Source organism: Neoarius graeffei, chromosome 17, assembly GCF_027579695.1.
Source record: "Neoarius graeffei isolate fNeoGra1 chromosome 17, fNeoGra1.pri, whole genome shotgun sequence".
Classification (NCBI taxonomy): Eukaryota; Metazoa; Chordata; class Actinopteri; order Siluriformes; family Ariidae; genus Neoarius; species Neoarius graeffei.
In genome coordinates, this window is record NC_083585.1 from 46,159,806 (window position 1) to 46,180,126 (window position 20,321).

Genomic DNA, 20,321 nt, shown 5'->3' on the forward strand with positions numbered 1-20,321 from the left:
ACATTTTTAGTATATGGGGACAGAGGGAATCCAAGGGGGGAGTACATTAAAGTGCATATCCTGGACCAATGTAATTTTTTTTTTTATTTATATGAAAGTATGTCCCTTTACACACTCATCCAGAAGGGTAATTTTGCACAAGGCCATCTGTCTACAGCAGAAAAAAAAAAAAAAAAATGCGTCTGGAAAAATCCCAAGGGACTCTGGAGCCAGATTCGTGACGTCACCTGTGGAAGCACCAGCAGGCTGCGAGAGCTTGCACGGTTTCAGTGCACAGTCTGTGTACACCAAGTTTAGCAGCTAGCGATTTTGCATTGAAATATGGAATTGTCACCTGAGCGCAATGTTACTTCACCTTTGGATGAAGAATATAATGAGATGTCAGAATTGGGGCTTCATCTGTTTGGATTTGATGATGATTCAAGTAGTGAAGACGATAGAGACAACACCGGGGATGTAAATAATGCGGTCGTTTCTCATAAACAAACCAGCGCTGATGTACGATTCAGAAGGAGGCGTCCCACACGCGACGTCACAAAAATCAATGTTTGCCGGGAAATCCAAATGCCAAGTTTTTTCAGAGGCGGACCAATTCACCTCAAATGGCTTGATTTCAACTGAATTTTTCTGGTATTGCGCAAGGTAAAAAAATTGCACAAAATGCAAAATGTGACAGATATTTGACCAAAGTTTAATATAAAATAGGAGAATTACATTGATCTTGCTCCTGAATTTACCCGTGATGTGCACTTTAAGGCCTTCAAAGATGTGGGTTTACAGGACAAGGCTTCCATTTGCAACCATGTACCGTAGGGAGTGGACTGAGTGTATCTGAATGCAGCCAGTAATGTAAGGCTCTGATATTGGCTGCCCAATAATAATATTGATAATGCAATAATTTGGTAATGCCATTCCCCCAAGTTTTTTTGGGCCTTTGGAGAAATTATTTGCGAATTCTAGGTGTCTTCCTATTCCAGATGAACTCTGTGACCAGACTCTCAATCTTGCGAAAAAATGTTTGTGGAAGGAAAATGGGGATACTCTGAAAAAGGTTGGAGAATTTAGGAAGGGTGTTCATTTTGACAGAATTAATTCTTGCTGGTAGTGATGGGGGCAGTAAAGACCACCATTCAAAGTCTTTCTGTATGCGGGGACAGCAGGCTGGCAAAATTAAATTTGTATAAATCATGGAACTTGTCTGTGATCTGTACTCCTAGGTAGGTAAATCTGTGGTTTGCTATCTTAAATGGGAAAGAATGGGTAGGGTATGCTCTAGCTGCAGCATTTAGTGGGAACAACTCACTTTTTTGCTCAAGTTTAATTTGTAGCCTGATATAGAGCCAAATGTTGCAAGAGATTGCAGTGCTGCAGGTATAGATGTGGACAGGTTTGATATATAGAGCAAAAGGTTGTCCGCATAAAGCGACACCTTTATGTTCTATACCTGATCTAAATACGCCTGTAATTTCCTGATTGGATCTAAGGAGAACAGCCAGTGGTTCAATTGCTATAGCAAATAGAAGAGGGCTCAATGGGCATCCTTGTCTAGTGGAGTGGTGTAAGCAGAAATATTCAGAAAAGTTGTTATTAGTCCTGACTGAGGCCTTTGGGGCAGAGTATAATAGTTGAGCCCATGTGATAAATTTGTGTCCAAGGCCAAATTTCTGCATTGTGTAAAAAAGGTATGCCCATTCCACCCGATCAAATGCTTTCTCCACATCAAGGGAGATCAAGGCTTCAGGGGTATTAGATGAGGGTTGGTTATAGATTATATTATAAAGACGTCATAGATTGTAGAATGAATACCTATTTCTAATAAACCCTGTCTGATCTGGAGAGATGATGGTCAGCAGTATAGGGTCTAAGCGAAGCGCTAATAATTTAGAAAGTAACTTTAAATCCACATTCAACAAACTAATAGGCCGATAAGAAGTACAGTCCAAAGGGTCTTTGTTCTTTTTAAGAATCAAATATATGGTGGCTTGAGTGAGAGTTGATGGAAGGGTATGCTTTGTATATGATTCATTATACATATTGACCAGTAGGGGGGCCAATAGTGGAAAAAATGTTCTGTAAAGGCCCAGTCACACAGCCAAAACTTACGATTTATGCATGAATTGCGCATAAATTTCGAGTCGTGCACGATTCATCAGTGCTGTGCGTAATTCATAAGTTTTTTTGATGTGGAGCATCAGTAGTTGTCAGTGGATGTTCGACGAATCGGGTTTGTGCGCGATTCCAGGTTTTGAGCTGCTCAAAAATATTGATCACGCACAAGTATGCGCGATTGTGCGCCGTTTAACGTAATTCGTGCGTCCTTTGCCATAGTTCTGACGCGGACAATGCGCGACATATGCGTGGACCGTTAGTGGTTGATCACAAGAAATTTACCGCTACCGCGCACGTCGATGACTTTTCACTGACGAATAACGCACATATCACGCATGTCTCGCTGTAGTAACGTACATTTCACTGATATCCACTGACAATCACTGACAAAAAAGTATTAACGCATAAAACACGTATATAACACTTACAAAAACGCATAAAAAACTTATGAAAAACTTATGAATCACTTATGTATCACTAACAACTCACGTATGATTTTTGCTGTATAAAAGCAACCATTTATTGAACTTTTGCCAGTCTTGTCCTTGCTGCCAAGGGGTACACATCCAGCATGAACCCTCAGAGAAGAGATGTCCTGGTGTTCCTGATGCAGAACCAGAATGATCAGCTGCTGCAACTTCATCAGATGTTGGCCAGGAGAAGAAGAAGGAGGAGAAGACAGATCTGGAACGTGAATACTACGTCAAGTAATATTCAAGTAGTATTCTGATGTGGATCCTTCGGCTGCTGGAACGAGACTGGCAAAACCCCATAACTGCAGGCTATTTATTGTGCGCGGAGCGGATGCGATAGTGACGCCCGCTGTTCGCTAGCCATCAGTGAATCATAAGTGATCCATGCGTGATCCATGCGCGTTCTATGCGTCGTTCATCAGTGCTAGTGTGCGGTTCATGCGTGCTTATACGTGGTTCATACGCAGTTTATGCGTGGAGTGTTCGTCAATAAAAACCAGAAATTGTCCCTCTTTTGACCCTATGCGCTGATGTGCGTGATTTGTAAGTGATTGTAAGTGATTTGTACGTAGTTCATGCACAATTAATCGGTGATTTTCGACCACGCACACCCCCAAAAAATGGTCAATTTCTCCACTGACAATCACGCACAAGCCAACTTTATACGTGATTTATACGTGATTTATGCGTGATTGGCTGTGTGACTGGGCCTTAAAACTCTATGGGGTAGCCATCAGGTCCTGGACACTTTCCACACTGCATTGAGACCATAGCAGTCCCAAGTTCTTCTACAGACAGAGGCTGATCCAATCTGCTAGCAGCCTCCTCATCCACCTTTTGGGATGTCCAATGAATAAAAAAAAAAGATCAATGGTGGTAGAATCGGGAGGGTGTTCAGACGCATATAACGAGCTGTAGTAGTCCTTAAAGTGATCATTAATTTGTTTTGGATCTGTTGTCATGCCTAGAGGGTCCTAATTTGAAGAATCTGGTGAGAGGAGGATTCCTGTTTGAGTTGGTGTGTAAGCAGGCGGCCTGCCTTATCCCCCTGTTGATAATAATTGTATCTAGATCTAAGTAACAATTCTTCCTCATTCTGTGTAGAACAAATATTAAAGTTTGCTTGAAGGGCAAGGCATTCTTTATATAGATCAGGGGAGGGGTTCGCTGTATATATTATGTCAAGTTGACCAATTTTCTGCATCAGTCTAGACAATTCTGCCTCCCTTGTCTTCCTTTCAAACACAGTGTATGAGATGATGCTCCCTCTGAGATACGCTTTCAATGCCTCCCATAGAGTTGATGCAGCTATATCAGGAGTTTTATTAATCTCTATAAAGGTGTTGATCTGATTGGAGATGGATTGGACAAAGTCATCACAAGATAGCAGGCGAGTGTTGAAGCACCAAGTTGGGCGCTTTGAATTGAGTCCATCAAAACCTATTGTCAAAGAGATTGGCACATGGTCGGATATTACTAGGGGATTATATGTTACAAACTGAAGAGAAGGTAATAAATTGTTACTTATTAAAAATAATAAATACGTGTGAATGTTTGATGGACATTAGAGAAAAAAAGAGTATTGTTTACTGTTCAGATATAGAAAACACCATGGATCAGACATGTTAAATTCCTCCATGAAGGATTGAATTGTTTTTGCAGATTTAGATGGAGAGTGTGCTTTGGTTGATGATCGATCAAGTGTAACCCACTGTTCATGTTTATTAGAGAAATGGAGCTAATTGTGTACTTTCATGATGGAAATATCAAGTCTATGTCAGGATTTCAGGCGACAGACGGATGTAAAAGCAGCAGAGGGTTTATTAAAGACAAAGTTGGCAGACAAATTAAAATTGTAATGCGAAGGCAGAGTCAACAAACAGTCAATGGTCAGTCCAAACTGCTCAGTGATTAAGCTGTGATCAGGAAAAGGTTTGAGTGATAATCAGTATTCCGGAGACTGAGGCCCTGTCCACACGGCAACGGATTCAGGTGACTCCGATACAATTGCTTATCGTTTAGGCCTGGCGTCCACACGGCACCGGCGTTTTGGGTGCCCAAAACGCAATCTTTTTGAGAACGGGTTCCAGAGTGGAAAGATCTGGCAACGTTGCCGTTGCAAAGTCGTCTGGATGAGTAGAACGGATTTGTTTATGATGACGTCACAACCACATGACTGTCAGTGCTTCACGCCGGGTAGAAGTGTAACGAACTCGATGCGAGTTGTCAACAAATCCTATAACTTGGTTCATGAAACGCGCTTACAAAATATTTTCACTGTGAATATTTATTGTGTAATGGTGCAAAGTGAGAGAGAGAGAGAGAGAGAGAGAGAGAGAGAATAGCCCTTAGGGCAGAGTCAATCCCGCCAGCAAAAATAGGGAAAAAAAGGAGCAATCTCACCTCTTCAGATGTTGGTTTAAGTCCTACAATACATTCCTCAAAAAGGGCGTAGAACAACAAATTAATCCATCAACGTGTAGCATTCAATTTATTCCGGACCATTAAAGACACCGCCTTCCGCGTAGAATCATACGTCATGCTCTCCACCATATTGGATAGGTCAAAGCGGAGAATAAAGATGCCTCATTCATGTGCTGCGTTTAACTGTACCAACAGGTTTACCGTCCAAACGAAATCACATGGGATTACCTTTCACAGGTGAGACTGGAAAAATACTTTTCATTGTATTTGGTCATTATAACGTAATTTTACGAACAGATTTTCCTGACTTTGTGGCTAATATGAAGTCTCGCGCATAATAGTTTATGCGCATGCGTCCTTACTTCTTCTATTGTTCTGGTGTCTCCGAAGGGATCGTCTTACAGCGCCCCTAGAGGTGTGGCATGTGTATTGCATCGTTTTCAGCAAGCGTTGCGTTGCCATATGGACCTGATATTTTACTGATCGTTGCCCATTTGGACGCGATATTTTTTTAAATAACATCTCGTTGCCGTTGTCGTGTGGATGTAGCCTGAGAGCGGTGTGGTATAGGATAGTTGTTGTAGTCTGTGACGGCCTTTTTGACGGCACCAACTGTGTAGGTTCATGGTGGAAATGTGATGTCTAGTATTAATCCTCTTTTACAGCATAGAACCAACTTTACCTGTATCGAGCTGTGTGTCAATGAAAAGTAACTGTTCAATGGACCCTCCAATGAAGTTTCAGGAAGAATCATCAAGCATTCCCAGGTAAGATGAGGAGATGTTCCATGAGGGTTATTTTCATAGCCTACACTGATTTGCATGTAATCTGCATCATGTCTGAATGAATCCTATCTTGCATACAGCATCTAGTTCAAGTAAAACTTCAAGTTGTTCTAGAAGAGACTGACTTGAATCCATTTTGATCAAATTTAAACATACTGAACTGATTGCTATACTTTTATGTCTTCCTTGTTAGCCATTTTATCCCCAAAGCTGTACTAAGCATACAGTATCTCGGTCAAGAATGAGTCTACTTTTGGAAAACAATCAAAGCCATTAGATCCCCCATGCATGCCCATCCCCCCCACCAAAAAACAAAAAGATCCTCTGATTTTAGGCATATCTGTAATCAAACAGCCATTGATCATCTTCCTCCTGGAACAATGTTTAAATGATTAAACATTGCTTTTATTAAACCAGTGCAGAATTCCCCCCCCCCCAACAGTGAGGGAATAGCTTTCTTCACAAAGTGTGTGATATCAAGTTGTTACAAGCAGTACAGTATCCAAGTTCCTGCTGTGACATGCACGTCCCTGGCACAAATAAAGTTTTAAAAGCTGTGGAGTACTGCTGATATTCCCAAATATCTACTGAACAGTGCTTTATTTTTTTAGGTGATATTTATTTATTGATGCAGTGAAATTATGTCTGTCTATCGAGAAGGATGAGATAGAGTGGGGCCATGACCATGGTTTTGGAATGGGCACATGAGTGCAATGGTCAGGTGTCCACATATTTTTTGCCACCAAAAAACTTAACTAAATTCAGCAATACTTGATCACACTGCCCTAATATACAGAATATAAAAATATCATCTTGTCTTCTTCCACTTATCTGGGGCTGGGTTGCGGAGGCAGCAGTCTGAGCATGGAAGCCCAAACTTCCCTTTCCCCAGACACCTCGGCCAGCTCCTCGGGAAGAACACCAAGGCGTTCCCAGGCCAGCCGAGAGACATAGTCCCTCCAGCATCTCCTGGGTCTTCCCCGGGGCCTCCTCCCGGGGGGACATGCCTGGAACACCTCCCCAGGGAGGCGTCCAGGAGGCATCCGAAAGAGATGCCCGAGCCACCTCAGCTGATTCCTCTCGATGTGGAGGAGCAGCGGCTCTACTCCGAGCTCCTCCCGAGTGACTGTGCTTCTCACCCTACCTCTAAGGGAGCGCCCAGCCACCCTGCGAAAGAAACTCATTTTGGCCGCTTGTATCCACGATCTTGTTCTTTCGGTCATTACCCAAAGCTCATGACCATAGGTGAGAGTCGGAACATAGATTGACCGGTAAATCGAGAGCTTCGCCTTTTGGCTCAGCTCCTTCACCACAACGGACCGGTAAAGCGACTGCATCACTGTGGAGGCCGCACCAATCCACCTGTCTATCTGACACTCTATCCTTCCCTCACTTGTGAACAGGATCCCGAGATACTTAAACTCCTCCACTTGAGGCAGGACTTCTCCACCAACCTGGAGAGGGCAAGCCACCCTTTTCCGGTCGAGAACCATGGCCTCTGACTTGGAGGTGCTGATTCTCATCCCAGCCGCTTCACACTCGACTGCAAACCACCCCAGTGCATGTTGAAGGTCCTGGTTTGAAGAAGCCAACAGGACAACATCTGCAAAAAGCAGAGATGAAATCCTGTGGTTCCCAAACAGGATTCCTTCCGGCCCCTGGCTGCGCCTAGAAATTCTGTCCATAAGGATTATGAACAGAACCGGTGACAAAGGGCAGCCCTGCCGGAGTCCAACATGCACTGGGAACAAGTCTGACCTACTGCCGGCAATGTGAACCAGACTCCTGCTCCCTTCATACAGGGACCGGACAGCCCTCAGCAAAGAGCCCCTAACCCCATACTCCCGAAGCACCCCCCACAGAATTCCACAAGGGACACGGTCGAATGCCTTCTCCAAATCCACAAAGTACATGGTTGGGCAAACTCCCATGAACCCTCGAGCACCCTATGAAGGGTATGGACCCTTTTCACGTGACGTCACGACAAACGCGGCCGCCATTTTGGACATGTACTACCAGTAGTTTACCACAGCCAACATTGAGGAACGGCAGGAAAGAAAGCTTTTACTTTCAGCAAGACTTCCATCATGCCACTATATTGTTGTGCACCTGGATGTAGTAACCATCAACAAACAAGGCAAGGTTTATCATTTTATCGGATCCCAACGGAGAAGATGGATAGCGGCCATTAACAGGAAAGATTGGCAGCCCTCGGCATACCAACGCTTGTGTAGTGACCACTTTGTTGGAGGTAAGACAAATAAAATTAGCCAGAAAAGGCATTACATTGCTGTTAACATTCTGTGGCGGTGAGTGTGTAACCAAATGGGTTAAAATAACCCATTGTAACCTCTTTGTTCTTCTGTAGTAGCTATTGTTGACTAGCTAATGTCAACAAGTAGCTAGTATGTTACTGTAGCAATGTTTACGTTCAGTCATTTGGATGACTGTTAAAACCTTTCAGTCTCAAGTTTTTCCTTTCCTGTATTTACTAGTTTACTGTAATTATGATCCGGCAGCTATTTACACCGGATCCAGTGTAAATAGCTGCCGGAGCCAACGTCTGAGGTTCCAGAGCGCACTCCGGCTTGCTCCCCCTCAAATTAAGCAGCGCGCTCTGGCTTGCTCCCCCTCAAATTAAGCAGCACGCTCCGGCTTGCTCCCCCTCAAATTAAGCAGCGCGCTCCGGCTTGCTCCCGGAGTGCTCCGGCCGAGGTTCCGGAGCGCGCTCCGGCTTGCTCCCCCTCAAATTAAGCAGCGCGCTCCGGCTTGCTCCCCCTCAAATTAAGCAGTGCGCTCCGGCTTGCTCCCCCTCAAATTAAGCAGCACGCTCCGGCTTGCTCCCCCTCAAATTAAGCAGCGCGCTCCGGCTTGCTCCCGGAGTGCTCCGGCCGAGGTTCCGGAGTGCGCTCCGGCTTGCTCCCCCTCAAATTAAGCAGCGCGCTCCGGCTTGCTCCCCCTCAAATTAAGCAGTGCGCTCCGGCTTGCTCCCCCTCAAATTAAGCAGCGTGCTCCAGCTTGCTCCGGAGCAAGCCGGAGCACGTTGCTTAATTTGAGGGGGAGCAAGCCGGAGTGCGCTCCGGAACCTCGGCCGGAGCACTCCTGGAGCAAGCCGGAGCGCGCTCCGGAACCTCGGACGTTGGCGTGTATGTGTATGGCAATGGGTTTTTAACGACATAGGTATACAGATCATGTGGGCCGAAGTCAGGTAAAGACGAGGGCTTCGTGTACTTCCGTACATCAGTGAACAATCCTGGTGGAAGCAGGTAAACGTCGTTCTCTAAGCCTGCTAACCTCAATTTTTGCAAATACCTCTCCCTCTGCTCGCCCTGTAAATGCCCTACATCGCTGGATAGTGAAGGTGTTTTCTGCATCTCGCTCCTTTTTCTTTTATGTTTTTCATTTGTTGCCTTCCTTGCATTCAAACTGATTTGAGCCGAAGTCCACTACATGTCCAAAATGGCGGTCGCGTTTACGAAGGTCACGTGACTGAAAAGGGTCTATAGAGCTGGTCCAGTATTCTGCGACCAGGACGAAAACCACATTGTTCCTCCTGGATCCGAGGTTCGACTATTGGCCGAATTCTCCTCTCCAGTACCCTGGAGTAAACCTTCCCTGGGAGGCTGAGAAGTGTGATTCCCCTGTAATTGGAGCACACTCTCCGGTCCCCTTTCTTAAAAAGAGGGACCACCACCCCAGTCTGCCACTTCAGAGGCACTGTCCCCGACCACCACGCGATGTTGCAGAGGCGTGTCAGCCAAGACAGCCCTACAACATCCAGAGACTTGAGATACTCGGGGTGGATCTCATCCACCCCCGGTGCCTTGCCACCAAGGAGCTTGCTAACCACCTCAGTGACTTTGGCTTGAGTAATGGACAAGTCCACCTCTGAGTCATCAGCCTCTGCTTCCTCAATGGAAGACGTGACAGTGGGATTGAGGAGATCCTCAAAGTATTCCTTCCACCATCTGACAGTGTCTCCAGTTGAGGTCAACAGCTCCCCACCCGCACTGTAAACAGTGTTGGCAGAGTACTGCTTCCCGCTCCTGAGACGCCGGACAGTTTGCCAGAATTTCTTCGAGGCTGACCGATAGTCCTCCTCCATGGCCTCACTGAACTCCTCCCAGTTCCAAGTTTTTGCCTCCGCAACTGCCCGAGCTGCAGCACGCCTGGCCTGCCAATACCCATCAGCTGCCTCAGGAGTCCCGGAGGCCAACATGGCCTGATAGGACTCCTTCTTCAGCCTGACGACATCCCTTACTTCCGGTGTCCACCACTGGGTTCGGGGCTTGCCGCCACGACAGGCACTGGAGACCTTGCAGCCACAGCTCCGAACAGCCACGTCGACAATGGAGGCAGAGAACATGGTCCACTCGGACTCAATGTCCCCACCTCCCTCGGAAGCTGGGAGAAGCTCTCCCGGGGGTGGGAGTTAAAGACCTCCCCAACAGAGTGCTCGGCCAGACGTTCCCAGCAGACCCTCACCATACGTTTGGGCCTGCCAGATCTGTCCGGCTTCCTCCTCCACCAGCAGATCCACTCACCACCAGGTGGTGATCAGTTGACAGCTCAGCCCCTCTCTTCACCCGAGTGTCCAAGACATAGGGGTGGAGATCCGATGAAATGACAACAAAGTCAATCATTGACCTGACCTAAGGTGTCCTGGTGCCACGTGCACTTATGGACACCCCTATGCTCAAACATGGTGTTCGTTATGGACAAACCATGACTAGCACAGAAGTCCAATAACAAAACACCACTCGGGTTCAGATCGGGGAGGCCGTTCCTCCCAATCACGCCCCTCCAGGTGTCACTGTCGTCGCCCACGTGAGCATTGAAGTCCCTCAGTAGAACAATGGAGTCCCCAATCTGAGCACCTCTCAGTACCTCTCCCAGGGACCCCAAGAAGGCCGGATACTCTATACTGCTATTTGGCCCATAGGCACAAACAACAGCAAGAGCCCTCTCCCCGATCCTAAGGTGCAGAGAGGCGACCCTCTCGTTCACTGGGGCAAACTCCAACACATGGCGGCTGAGCTGGGGAGCTATATGCAAGCCCACACCAGCCTGCCACCATTCACCATGGGTGATTCCAGAGAAGTGGAGAGTCCAGCCCCTCTCGAGGAGCTGGGTTCCGGAGCCCAAGCTGTGCGTGGAGGTGAGCCCGACTGTCTCTAGCCAGTACCTCTCAACCTCCCGCACAAGCTCAGGCTCCCCCCCCCCCCCCCCAGCGAAGTGACATTCCATGTCCAAATAGCTAGCTGCTGTGTTTGGGGATCAGGTCGTCGAGGCCCCTGCCTTCGACTGCCGCCCAATCCACACTGCACCAGCCCCCTATGGCTACCTCTGTGGGTGGTGAACCCACAGGAGGTCAGGCCCACGTCACCGCTTCGGGCTGAGCTCGGCCGGGCCCTGTGGGCAAAGGCCCAGCCACCAAGCGCTCGCATATATGCAAGAATATAAAAATACATAGATATAATAAAATAGATAAATAAAATCATCTTTACCTGTAGCTAAGCTGTTAATTAAGCAATATTGCACAAATAAGAGTGAGATTATATTGAATATCAGCACAGCTGTGACTTGACAGTAGGTATGAACAGCCCTTTTCATATTCACTATAACTGCATGATTCTGTGTGGAATATTGCTTTCATCCATCCATCCATAACCGCTTATCCTGTGCAGGGTTGCAGGCAAGCTGGAGCCTATCCCAGCTGACTATGGGCGAGACGCGGGGTACACCCTGAACAAGCCACCAGATCATCGCAGGGCTGATACATAGAGACAACCAACCATTCACATTCTCATTCACACCTATGGTCAATTTAGAGCCACCAATTAGCCTAACCTGCATGTCTTTGGACTGTGGGGGAAACCGTAGCACCCGGAGGAAACCCATGCAGACATGGGGAGAACATGCAAACTCCACACAGAAAGGCTCCTGTTGGCCACTGGGCTCGAACCCAGAACCTTCTTGCTGTGAGGCGACAGTGCTAATCACTACACCACCATGCCACCCTGCTTTCATCCAACCATTCTATAAACAAGAAATTAATATAGAGTAAGTCACGTCACAAGGTTCTGGGTTCAAGAACCAACAGGGGCCTTTCTGTGTTGAGTTTGCATGTTCTCCCCGTGTCTGCGTGGGTTTCCACTGGGTGCTCCGGTTTCCCCCACAGTCCAAAGACATGCAGTTAGGCTGACTGGATACTCTAAATTGTCCACGACCAAAAGCAGTGCAGCAGAGGAGTGGCTAGCTGGCTGTACTTAGCCAAGAAACCCTAAGAAAGGGTCCCAGCCCAGAACATGCTGGACAGGTGAAGAAGAACAAGAAGGAGGAGGAGTCACATCACAGACACAATATGGACAAATGTTCTGTTTATTTTTGCTCTGTTAGCGGTAATAGATCCCGAAGAAGCCACACTCACTTTATAGCCAGTCGGCTAGCTGGCTAGCATTGATTTGTCCATTCCCATTAATCTCTTAAACCTGAGTTCAAACTCATATTCTCTTACAGTGAATTTTCAAAATTAAATTTAATTATTGGTCAGCAAGTATTTCAAAGAAAATCAACAACTGAAAAATGCTGCTTTCATAAGTTTTCAACTCTCCCAGTTTCCCAGAAAATCCAGATGAAGATGGATGGATGGATGGATGGATGGATGGAATTAATGATCGAGCAGAGAAATTAAGAAATGTAGCCAGGCAATGATGTGTGTACATTCAAATATAATATTTACTGTTGGGTGGTTGTTCTTTTGTTTTTTTTCCCCCCCACAGGTTAAATCCAAATTTGCCTGTACCGAGCTGTCTGTCAATGAAAAGCGACAGATCAATGGACCCTCCACATAAGTTTCAAAGAGAGACCTCAAAAATGCCCCGGTAAGACTCTGATATACAATAAATACATATGTACAAAGCTGCTAAGGCTAATTATAGTTGAATTTATGAAAATGACACTTTAAAAACACCAGCGTCATGAGATACTTGATCATATTCTGTGAAATACTATAAACAGTGTGCCCATCAGTCATGTAAAATAAACAAGGCACTGAAATTGCATTTCTTTAATATAGAGCCATTTAAGTTGTTACAGATACACAGGAATATTTTGACACTGTCCATTTTCATTCAGGCCGATCCAGCAAGCGAGATCACACACATCAGCACCCAGCTGTGCGTCTCTCAAAAGTGACTCGTCCATGGAGCGACCAAGCTCTTTGAACAGATCTTCTGGGTAACAGTTCTGAAACACATTTTCCAATTTTGTAGGCATGTTTTCCCACAGCTGTCACTTTTATGATCTTGGCACAGAGCGCTGTCTAATATGTCATTCCAGTATCTGACTGTGAACGCAATAGCATAGAATTTACATCAATTTACATCCTCCTCAGCAAATCAGTGTGTATTCTTGCCCTATGCCCAGCTTCTATGAGCTTTTGCATTGACTTTATAAGTCTCTGGATATGTACTAGAGGAATGGAACAATGTTCTTCCAAAATATATTCCCTGAGGTGTTGCTTTGATGGTGCTGGAGTGCTCTCAGACAAGTCAGTCGAAAATCTCCCATAAGTGTTCAAATGGTTGAGATCTGGTGAGTGTGAAGGCCATAGCATACACTCTCAGAAAATAAAGTACATTGTTGTACCTTTAGGGGTACAATGGCTTGTCGCTGGGCAGTATCCTCTAAGGTATTTATTTGTACCCTTTATATACTGATTGGGAACATATACATGTACCTTTTTGACCCAAAAAAGTTACACACAGTTAGTTACCTTGAAGTCCAATGATGAGCCCTAGGCGGTACATCAGCATAAATTGTACCTTGGGGGACAGAAATAGATTCCTACTGGACCCCTATTTCTAACAGTGTGTAATAGGCATCATTTTCATTCTAATGTTCATTCATGCCAATCCAGGAGAAAAGATCACAACCTTTTTAAGTTTGTTACAGTCAAAAAAAAAAGTTACAGGACAGGTACTGAAGTTTTCTTGCTTCATTTTACATCAGCCTTGTTATCAGTGAGGGTGAAGTTTATGTACTCTTTCGAGTAGCCGTACAGTGAAAAAGAAGGAATTCTGGCAAAGTACTGCATATTGTGCCCTTGCACCCACTGGATCGACCTACTTAGAAAGAAATCAGCTTGCATCTAAGGGGATTGTCCCTGTTAAGAAAAAGTCCCCTTAAGTCAAGAGTGCCAGTAGTCAAAAGTATCAACATACTGTGCCAGTTTCAAATTCATCCATCCATTATCTGTAGCTGCTTATCCTGTTCTGCAGGCAAGCTGGAGCCTCTCCCAGCTGACTATGTGCGAGAGACAGGGTACACCCTGGACAAGTCACCAGATCATCACAGGGCTGATGCAGAGACAAACAACCATTTACACCTACGGCCAATTTAGAGCCACCAATTAGCCTAACCTACATGTCTTTGGGGGAAACCCACACAGACATGGGGAGAACATACAAACTCCACACAGAAAGGCCCTCACCAGCCTCGAACCCAGGACCTTCTTGCTGTGAGGCGACAGTGCTAATCACTACACTACCGTGCCACCCCAGTTTCAAATATCAGCATCAAATGTATTTGGAGAAAGGTCGAGAAGAGCAGCAGAGAAAATGCACTAAATGAAAATGATGTAGAAAGATGTTGGTATAGTTAATATGGTAATAAATAAGGTTATTTAACACCAGAGCATGTCTTTTGGAAAAATGTATTTTGACACTTCTCCAAAGAAATAGGAATAGAACTAAGGTTCAACCAAGAAAACCAATGACAAATGTAAATGCATTTCAGAAAGCATGATTTTGTTTTAATCTATGTGTGGTTAATAATGTGGTCATATTACAGGTGCTCAACATTACTTGACAAAGAATTATGCATGACCTTAAAATCCATTCTCATGAGTCGATCCCAGCGGTTATCTGAACTACAAGGATATGGAGCTTCAACACTTCTCAATGACATCTACACAGAGCTTTACGTTACAGAGGGAGAAAGTGGAGAAGTGAATAATGAACATGAGGTGAGACAGATTGAAACAGCATCAAGGATTCACCCGTCAACAGATGACAAGCCGATCAAATGCAATGACATCTTCAAACCCTTACAAGGACAAGATACACTCATTAGGACTGTGCTGACAAAGGGAATTGCTGGAATTGGAAAAACAGTCTCTGTGCAGAAATTCATTCTGGACTGGGCTGAAGGTACAGCAAATCAGGATATCCACTTCATATTCCCACTTCCCTTCAGGGAGCTAAACTTGATGAAGGACCAGTGCTTCAGTCTGGAGGGTCTGGTTCACCATTTCTTTCCACCGCTCAAACAAATAAAGTTTACCAATGTTACCACACACAACACTGTATTCATTTTTGATGGTCTGGATGAACATCGTTTACCCCTGGATTTTCAAAACAGTATGGTTGTAAGTGAAGCAACTATCACAACCTCAGTTGCTGTTTTACTGACAAACCTCATCAAAGGGAATCTTCTTCGTTCTGCACTCATTTGGATAACCTCCAGACCAGCAGCAGCTAGTCAAATTCCTCATGAATGGATTAGTCAGGTCACTGAGATCCGAGGATTTAATAACCCTCAAAAGGAAGAGTTCTTAAGGAAGAACATCCACGACAAAAGCCTGGTCAATGAAGTCATCAAACATCTGGTAGTGTCAAGGAGCCTCTACATAATGTGCCACGTACCAGTGTTTTGTTGGATTTCAGCAACTGTTCTGGAGAAGATGTTAAAAGAAGCAGAAGGTAAAGCAATCCCAAAGACTCTGACTCAAATGTACACACACTTCCTCATAATCCAGACTCGGATTAGAAGGGACAAGTATCATGAGGGTCAAGAGAGAAATGATGGCGAGATGATTATTAAACTAGGAGCGCTCGCCTTCAGACAGTTGCTCAAAGGCAATTTGATCTTCTATGAGGAAGACCTGAAAGAGTGCGGCATCAATGTCAAGGATGCAGTCCAGTACTCAGGAGTTTGCACACAAATCTTCAGAGAGGAATCTGAGCTTTTCCATAGTCAAGGAAAGGTCTTCTGCTTTGTACACTTAAGCATCCAAGAGCATCTTGCAGGTTTGTATGTGCATATAGCCTTCAACAAAGGGAAAAATACTGTGCTTAACCAGTGGAATCCGACAAAGTGTGCCATTACATTTCCATGTTCGTCCCTCGCTGACCTTCACAAGAGTGCTGTAGACAAAGCCTTGCAAAGTAAAAGTGGGGAGTTTGACCTGTTCCTCCGCTTCCTTCTTGGCATCTCTCAGGAAAGCAACCAGGCTCTACTGCAAGAGCTGCTGCCAGAGATATCACCATGCAGTTCCCAAAGTGTTCAAGAAACAATCGAGTACATCAAGATCCGGCTCAGGATGAACCTTAATCCAGAGAAGTACATCAACCTGTTTCACTGCCTAAATGAACTCAATGACCTTTCTCTAGTGGAAGAAATACAAAACTTCCAGGAATCCAGGCGCCTTGCAAAGACCAAGCTGTCTCCTTCACAGTGGCGTGCCCTGGTGTTTGTGTTGCTGACTTCAGGAAATCCTCTAGACGTCTTTGACCTGAGGAAATACACCATGGACAATACAGATGAATGTCTTCAGAGAATGCTGCCTGTTGTGATGGCATCCAGAACAGCTGAGTAAGTTTTCATGTCTGCAACACATGGAAGATGATGATGATGATGATGATGATGATTTTCAGAAAGCTTTTTTGCATCAGCTTTGTCTTCTGATTTGTCTTCCAGAGTCAGAAACTGTAACCTCTCAGACAAAGGCTATAAAGCGCTGACCTCAGCCCTCAGTTCAAAGTCTTTAAGCCTTAGAGAACTGAAACTCAATGGTAATGATCTGCATCAGTCTGGCATAAAGATTCTTTCTGAAGGTCTTCAAAGTCCACACTGTAAACTGGAAATTCTGGAGTAAGTACATCATGTTTTAAATGCAAATATTTATGCCATTCATTGTTATTGAATATTACCAGCGTTGACCCAACATGAACAATTTGACCATGACAGTGTGCTGTACATTCATAGAAATTCTTCACAGAATGTTAACACTTCTACTTAAACCATTTCTGAAAACAAACCCCTTTGTTGTGATGTTCAAAATAGGACTTTTAAGGGTCTCTATACTAGAACTTATTGTTGAAGTACTTGAGATTGGTCTTGGTCCCTAGACCAGTCTCAAGATCACTTTTTGAAGGTCTCAGTCTCTGAATCGATGACATTTTTTACAGTCTTGTCTTGGTCTCAGACATAGAGGATTCAGGATTTTATTTCAAGACAGGTCAAGACTACAAGTATAGGGGTTTTACTAAATTGCCTGTGTATTGTCTGATTTCTTGGTTAATATCGTTACTGTGATTGGATGTAAAATTTCCTGCTTCAAATGCAACCAATAATGTGATTCATTGCTAATTTAAAATTTTTGTCACTGTTAATGGCTGTCACCCCTCCCTACCCCCCTTCACACACCCTGGTCTGGTTATCAACTCAACTTTATTTATATAGCACTTTAAAACAACCATAGTTGAAAACAAGGTGCTGTACATAAAGACATAAAACAATTAAAAGCAATGAAATAAATAAAACAGACAGTAAAACAGTTGTTTCATTGTTTTTAAAAGCAATTAGAAACAATAAAACAATAAATAAAAGCAAACCATAAAACACTAAAACAAGAGCAGAATCTCATGTGGAGTTAAAAGCCAAGGAGTAAAAATGGGTTTTAAGACTGGTTTTAAAAGTGGACAGTGAGGAGGCTTGCCTAATATGCAATGGTAGCTCGTTCCATAATTTTGGAGCAGCAGTGGAGAAAGCTCTGTCCCCTCTGAGCTTCCATTTAGACCTCGGTACCTCCAGGAGCAGCAAGTCAGCTGACCTGAGGCACCGAGCAGGAGCGTAGGGTTGAAGGAGCTCAGAGAGGTAAGGGGGGGCGAGACCATTTAAAGACTTAAAAACAAATAAAAGAATCTTAAAATGGACTCTAAAGTGCACAGGCAGCCAGTGGAGGGAGGCCAGGATGGGAGTTATGTGCTCCCTCTTACGTGCTCCAGTTAGGAGGCGAGCGGCTGCATTTTGCACCAGCTGGAGACGTGCGAGGGAGGACTGGCTGACTCCAAAATAAAGTGCATTACAGTAATCCAGCCGAGATGTTATGAAGGCGTGGATTACTGTCTCAAAGTGCATTTGTGCAAGGAAAGGCTTTACCTTTGCCAGCTGCCTAATTTGAAAGAAGCTGGACTTCACTACGGAACTAATTTGCCGATCCAATTTAAAATCACTGTCCATCTTAAAACCCAGGTTTGTGACTGTTGACTTTACATAGTCTGCCAAAGGGCCCAAATCAACGGGCAAGGGTTCAGAAGAGCCGCTGGGGCCAAACACCATCACTTCTGTTTTATTTTCATTAAAATTTAAAAAGTTCAAGGCCATCCAGGCCTTGATGTCTTCAAGACATGACAGAAGTGGTGTGAGGGAGAAAGCATTTTTTTTTTCTTCAGTGACACATATATCTGACTATCGTCTGCGTAACAATGAAAGGAGATGCCATGCTTTCTCAGGATGGAGCCCAGGGGCAATAAATACAAAGAAAAAAGCAGCGGCCCTAAAATGCACCCCTGTGGAACCCCATACAACAGTGGAGCAGAGCTGGACTCCAAATTTCCAAGGCTTACACTCATGCTTCTGTCAGCCAGATATGATTTTAACCATTCCAGAGCAGTACCATGAATACCCACTAGGCGGTGTAACCGAGCCACCAAGGTGTTGTGGTCCACAGTGTCAAAGGCCGCAGTTAGGTCCAACAGAACAAGAATTACATAGTCACCAGAGTCATTAGTCATGAGGATGTCATTAAAAACCCTTAATAGAGCTGACTCTGTGCTATGCAGAGTTTTAAAACCAGACTGAAAGACCTCCAGGACACCATGCTCGTCTAAAAATGACTTCAACTGAGCATGAACAACTTTCTCCAAAATTTTTGAAATAAAAGGCAGCTTAGAGATGGGTCTGAAATTGGCCAGCACACTACGATCAAGGCCAGGTTTCTTAAGTAGTGGTTGCACCACTGCATGTTTAAAACTCAGGGGGACAACACCAGAAGACAGACTGTGTTTATGATAGCCAGGACTGACTGCCCTATACTAGGAAAAACCTCTTTAAAGAGAACTGTGGGTGGTAGAAATGGGCAACTGGACTTGCTTGAAAATTCTTGAAAACGTTTCACCTCTCATCCAAAAGGCTTCCTCATTTCTGTCTGACTAATAGGGAGTACCAGATATTTATCTGATTGGATCAGAATCAGAATCAGAATTCTGATGACCAGCTCATCTAAGGTGTCATTGAGGCATCATGTTGGTGTGGGTCACTGGAGGCTGGGTGTGAATGGCGAGTCATTAGGGTGATCAAAGGATTGCCCGTTAGGGTGATCAATGGCAATCTGACTCCCTCTGTCCTCCTGTGAGTCACCGAAAACAGCTGGGTCCTGGCGTACACCCAGCCGTCTGGGAAGAGTGTCCAAGACCGCCTTGTAGATGTTTGACAAATTATGTCTTAGACCCCCACCTCTGTTCAGTGATGGCCATTCCAGGTTGACAAAAATGGCTTCTTTAACTCCTCGCTCATACCAACGATCCTCTCTGGCTAAAATGCGTACGTTACAATCCTGAAATGAGTGTCCTTTGTTGTTAAGATGAATGTAGACAGCCGAGTCCTGGCCTGAGGAGCTGGCTCTCCTGTGTTGGGCCAAGCGCCTGTATAGCGGTTGTTTCGTCTCCCCAATATACGAATCCGTGCAATCATCACTGCACTGAATTGCATACACTACGTTGTCCTGTTTGTGTCTGGGTATTCTGTCCTTAGGGTGGACCAGTTTCTGCTTCAGGGTGTTACTGGGTCTGAAATGTACCGGAATGTTGTGTTTGTAGAAGATCCTCCTGAGTTTCTCGGATAGACCAGAAATGTAGGGAATGACAATGTTCTTGCATTTGTTCCTGTTATCATCCTTGTCAGTTATGTTCCTTTTTATGCTCTTTAGGAAAGCCTAGTTGGGATAACCGCAATTCTGAAGTGCTTTCTTGATATGATTCTGCTCCTTCTCTTTTCCCTCTAATGTTGTAGGAATGTTCTGAGCCCTGTGTTGCAAGGTCCTAATGACCCCCAATTTATGTTCCAGTGGGTGGTGAGAGTCGAAAAATAGGTACTGGTCTGTGTGTGGGGGTTTCCGGTAGACCTCGATACTAAGGCTTCTGTCTTGTCTAATGTGTACATCACAATCCAAGAAGGCTAGATTATTCCCACTGACATCCTCCCGAGTGAAGTTGATGTTGCTATCCACTGCATTGATGTGTTTCGAGAAAGCTTCCACCTCATGGATTTTGATTTTAACCCAGGTATCATCCACGTATCTAAACCAATGGCTGGGAGCAACTCCTGCAAAAGTGGTCAAAGCTATATGTTCCACTTCCTCCATGTATAAATTGGCTACAATAGGGGACTACCACTCCAGGATGAC

General features: G+C 44.9%; 1 protein-coding gene across 4 annotated transcripts in view; it reads left to right on the top strand.

The window, feature by feature from the left end:
* Positions 1–20,321, top strand: part of LOC132901727 (NLR family CARD domain-containing protein 3-like) — a 74,928-nt gene that overhangs the window by 39,359 nt on the left and 15,248 nt on the right. For all 4 annotated transcript variants that reach the window (XM_060944304.1, XM_060897668.1, XM_060944305.1 and 1 more), the window contains 5 exons: positions 5,672–5,773; positions 12,574–12,675; positions 12,929–13,030; positions 14,645–16,447; positions 16,553–16,726. In XM_060944304.1, coding sequence (XP_060800287.1) covers positions 5,672–5,773; positions 12,574–12,675; positions 12,929–13,030; positions 14,645–16,447; positions 16,553–16,726 — 2,283 coding nt within the window. The remainder of the gene's footprint in view (positions 1–5,671; positions 5,774–12,573; positions 12,676–12,928; positions 13,031–14,644; positions 16,448–16,552; positions 16,727–20,321) is intronic.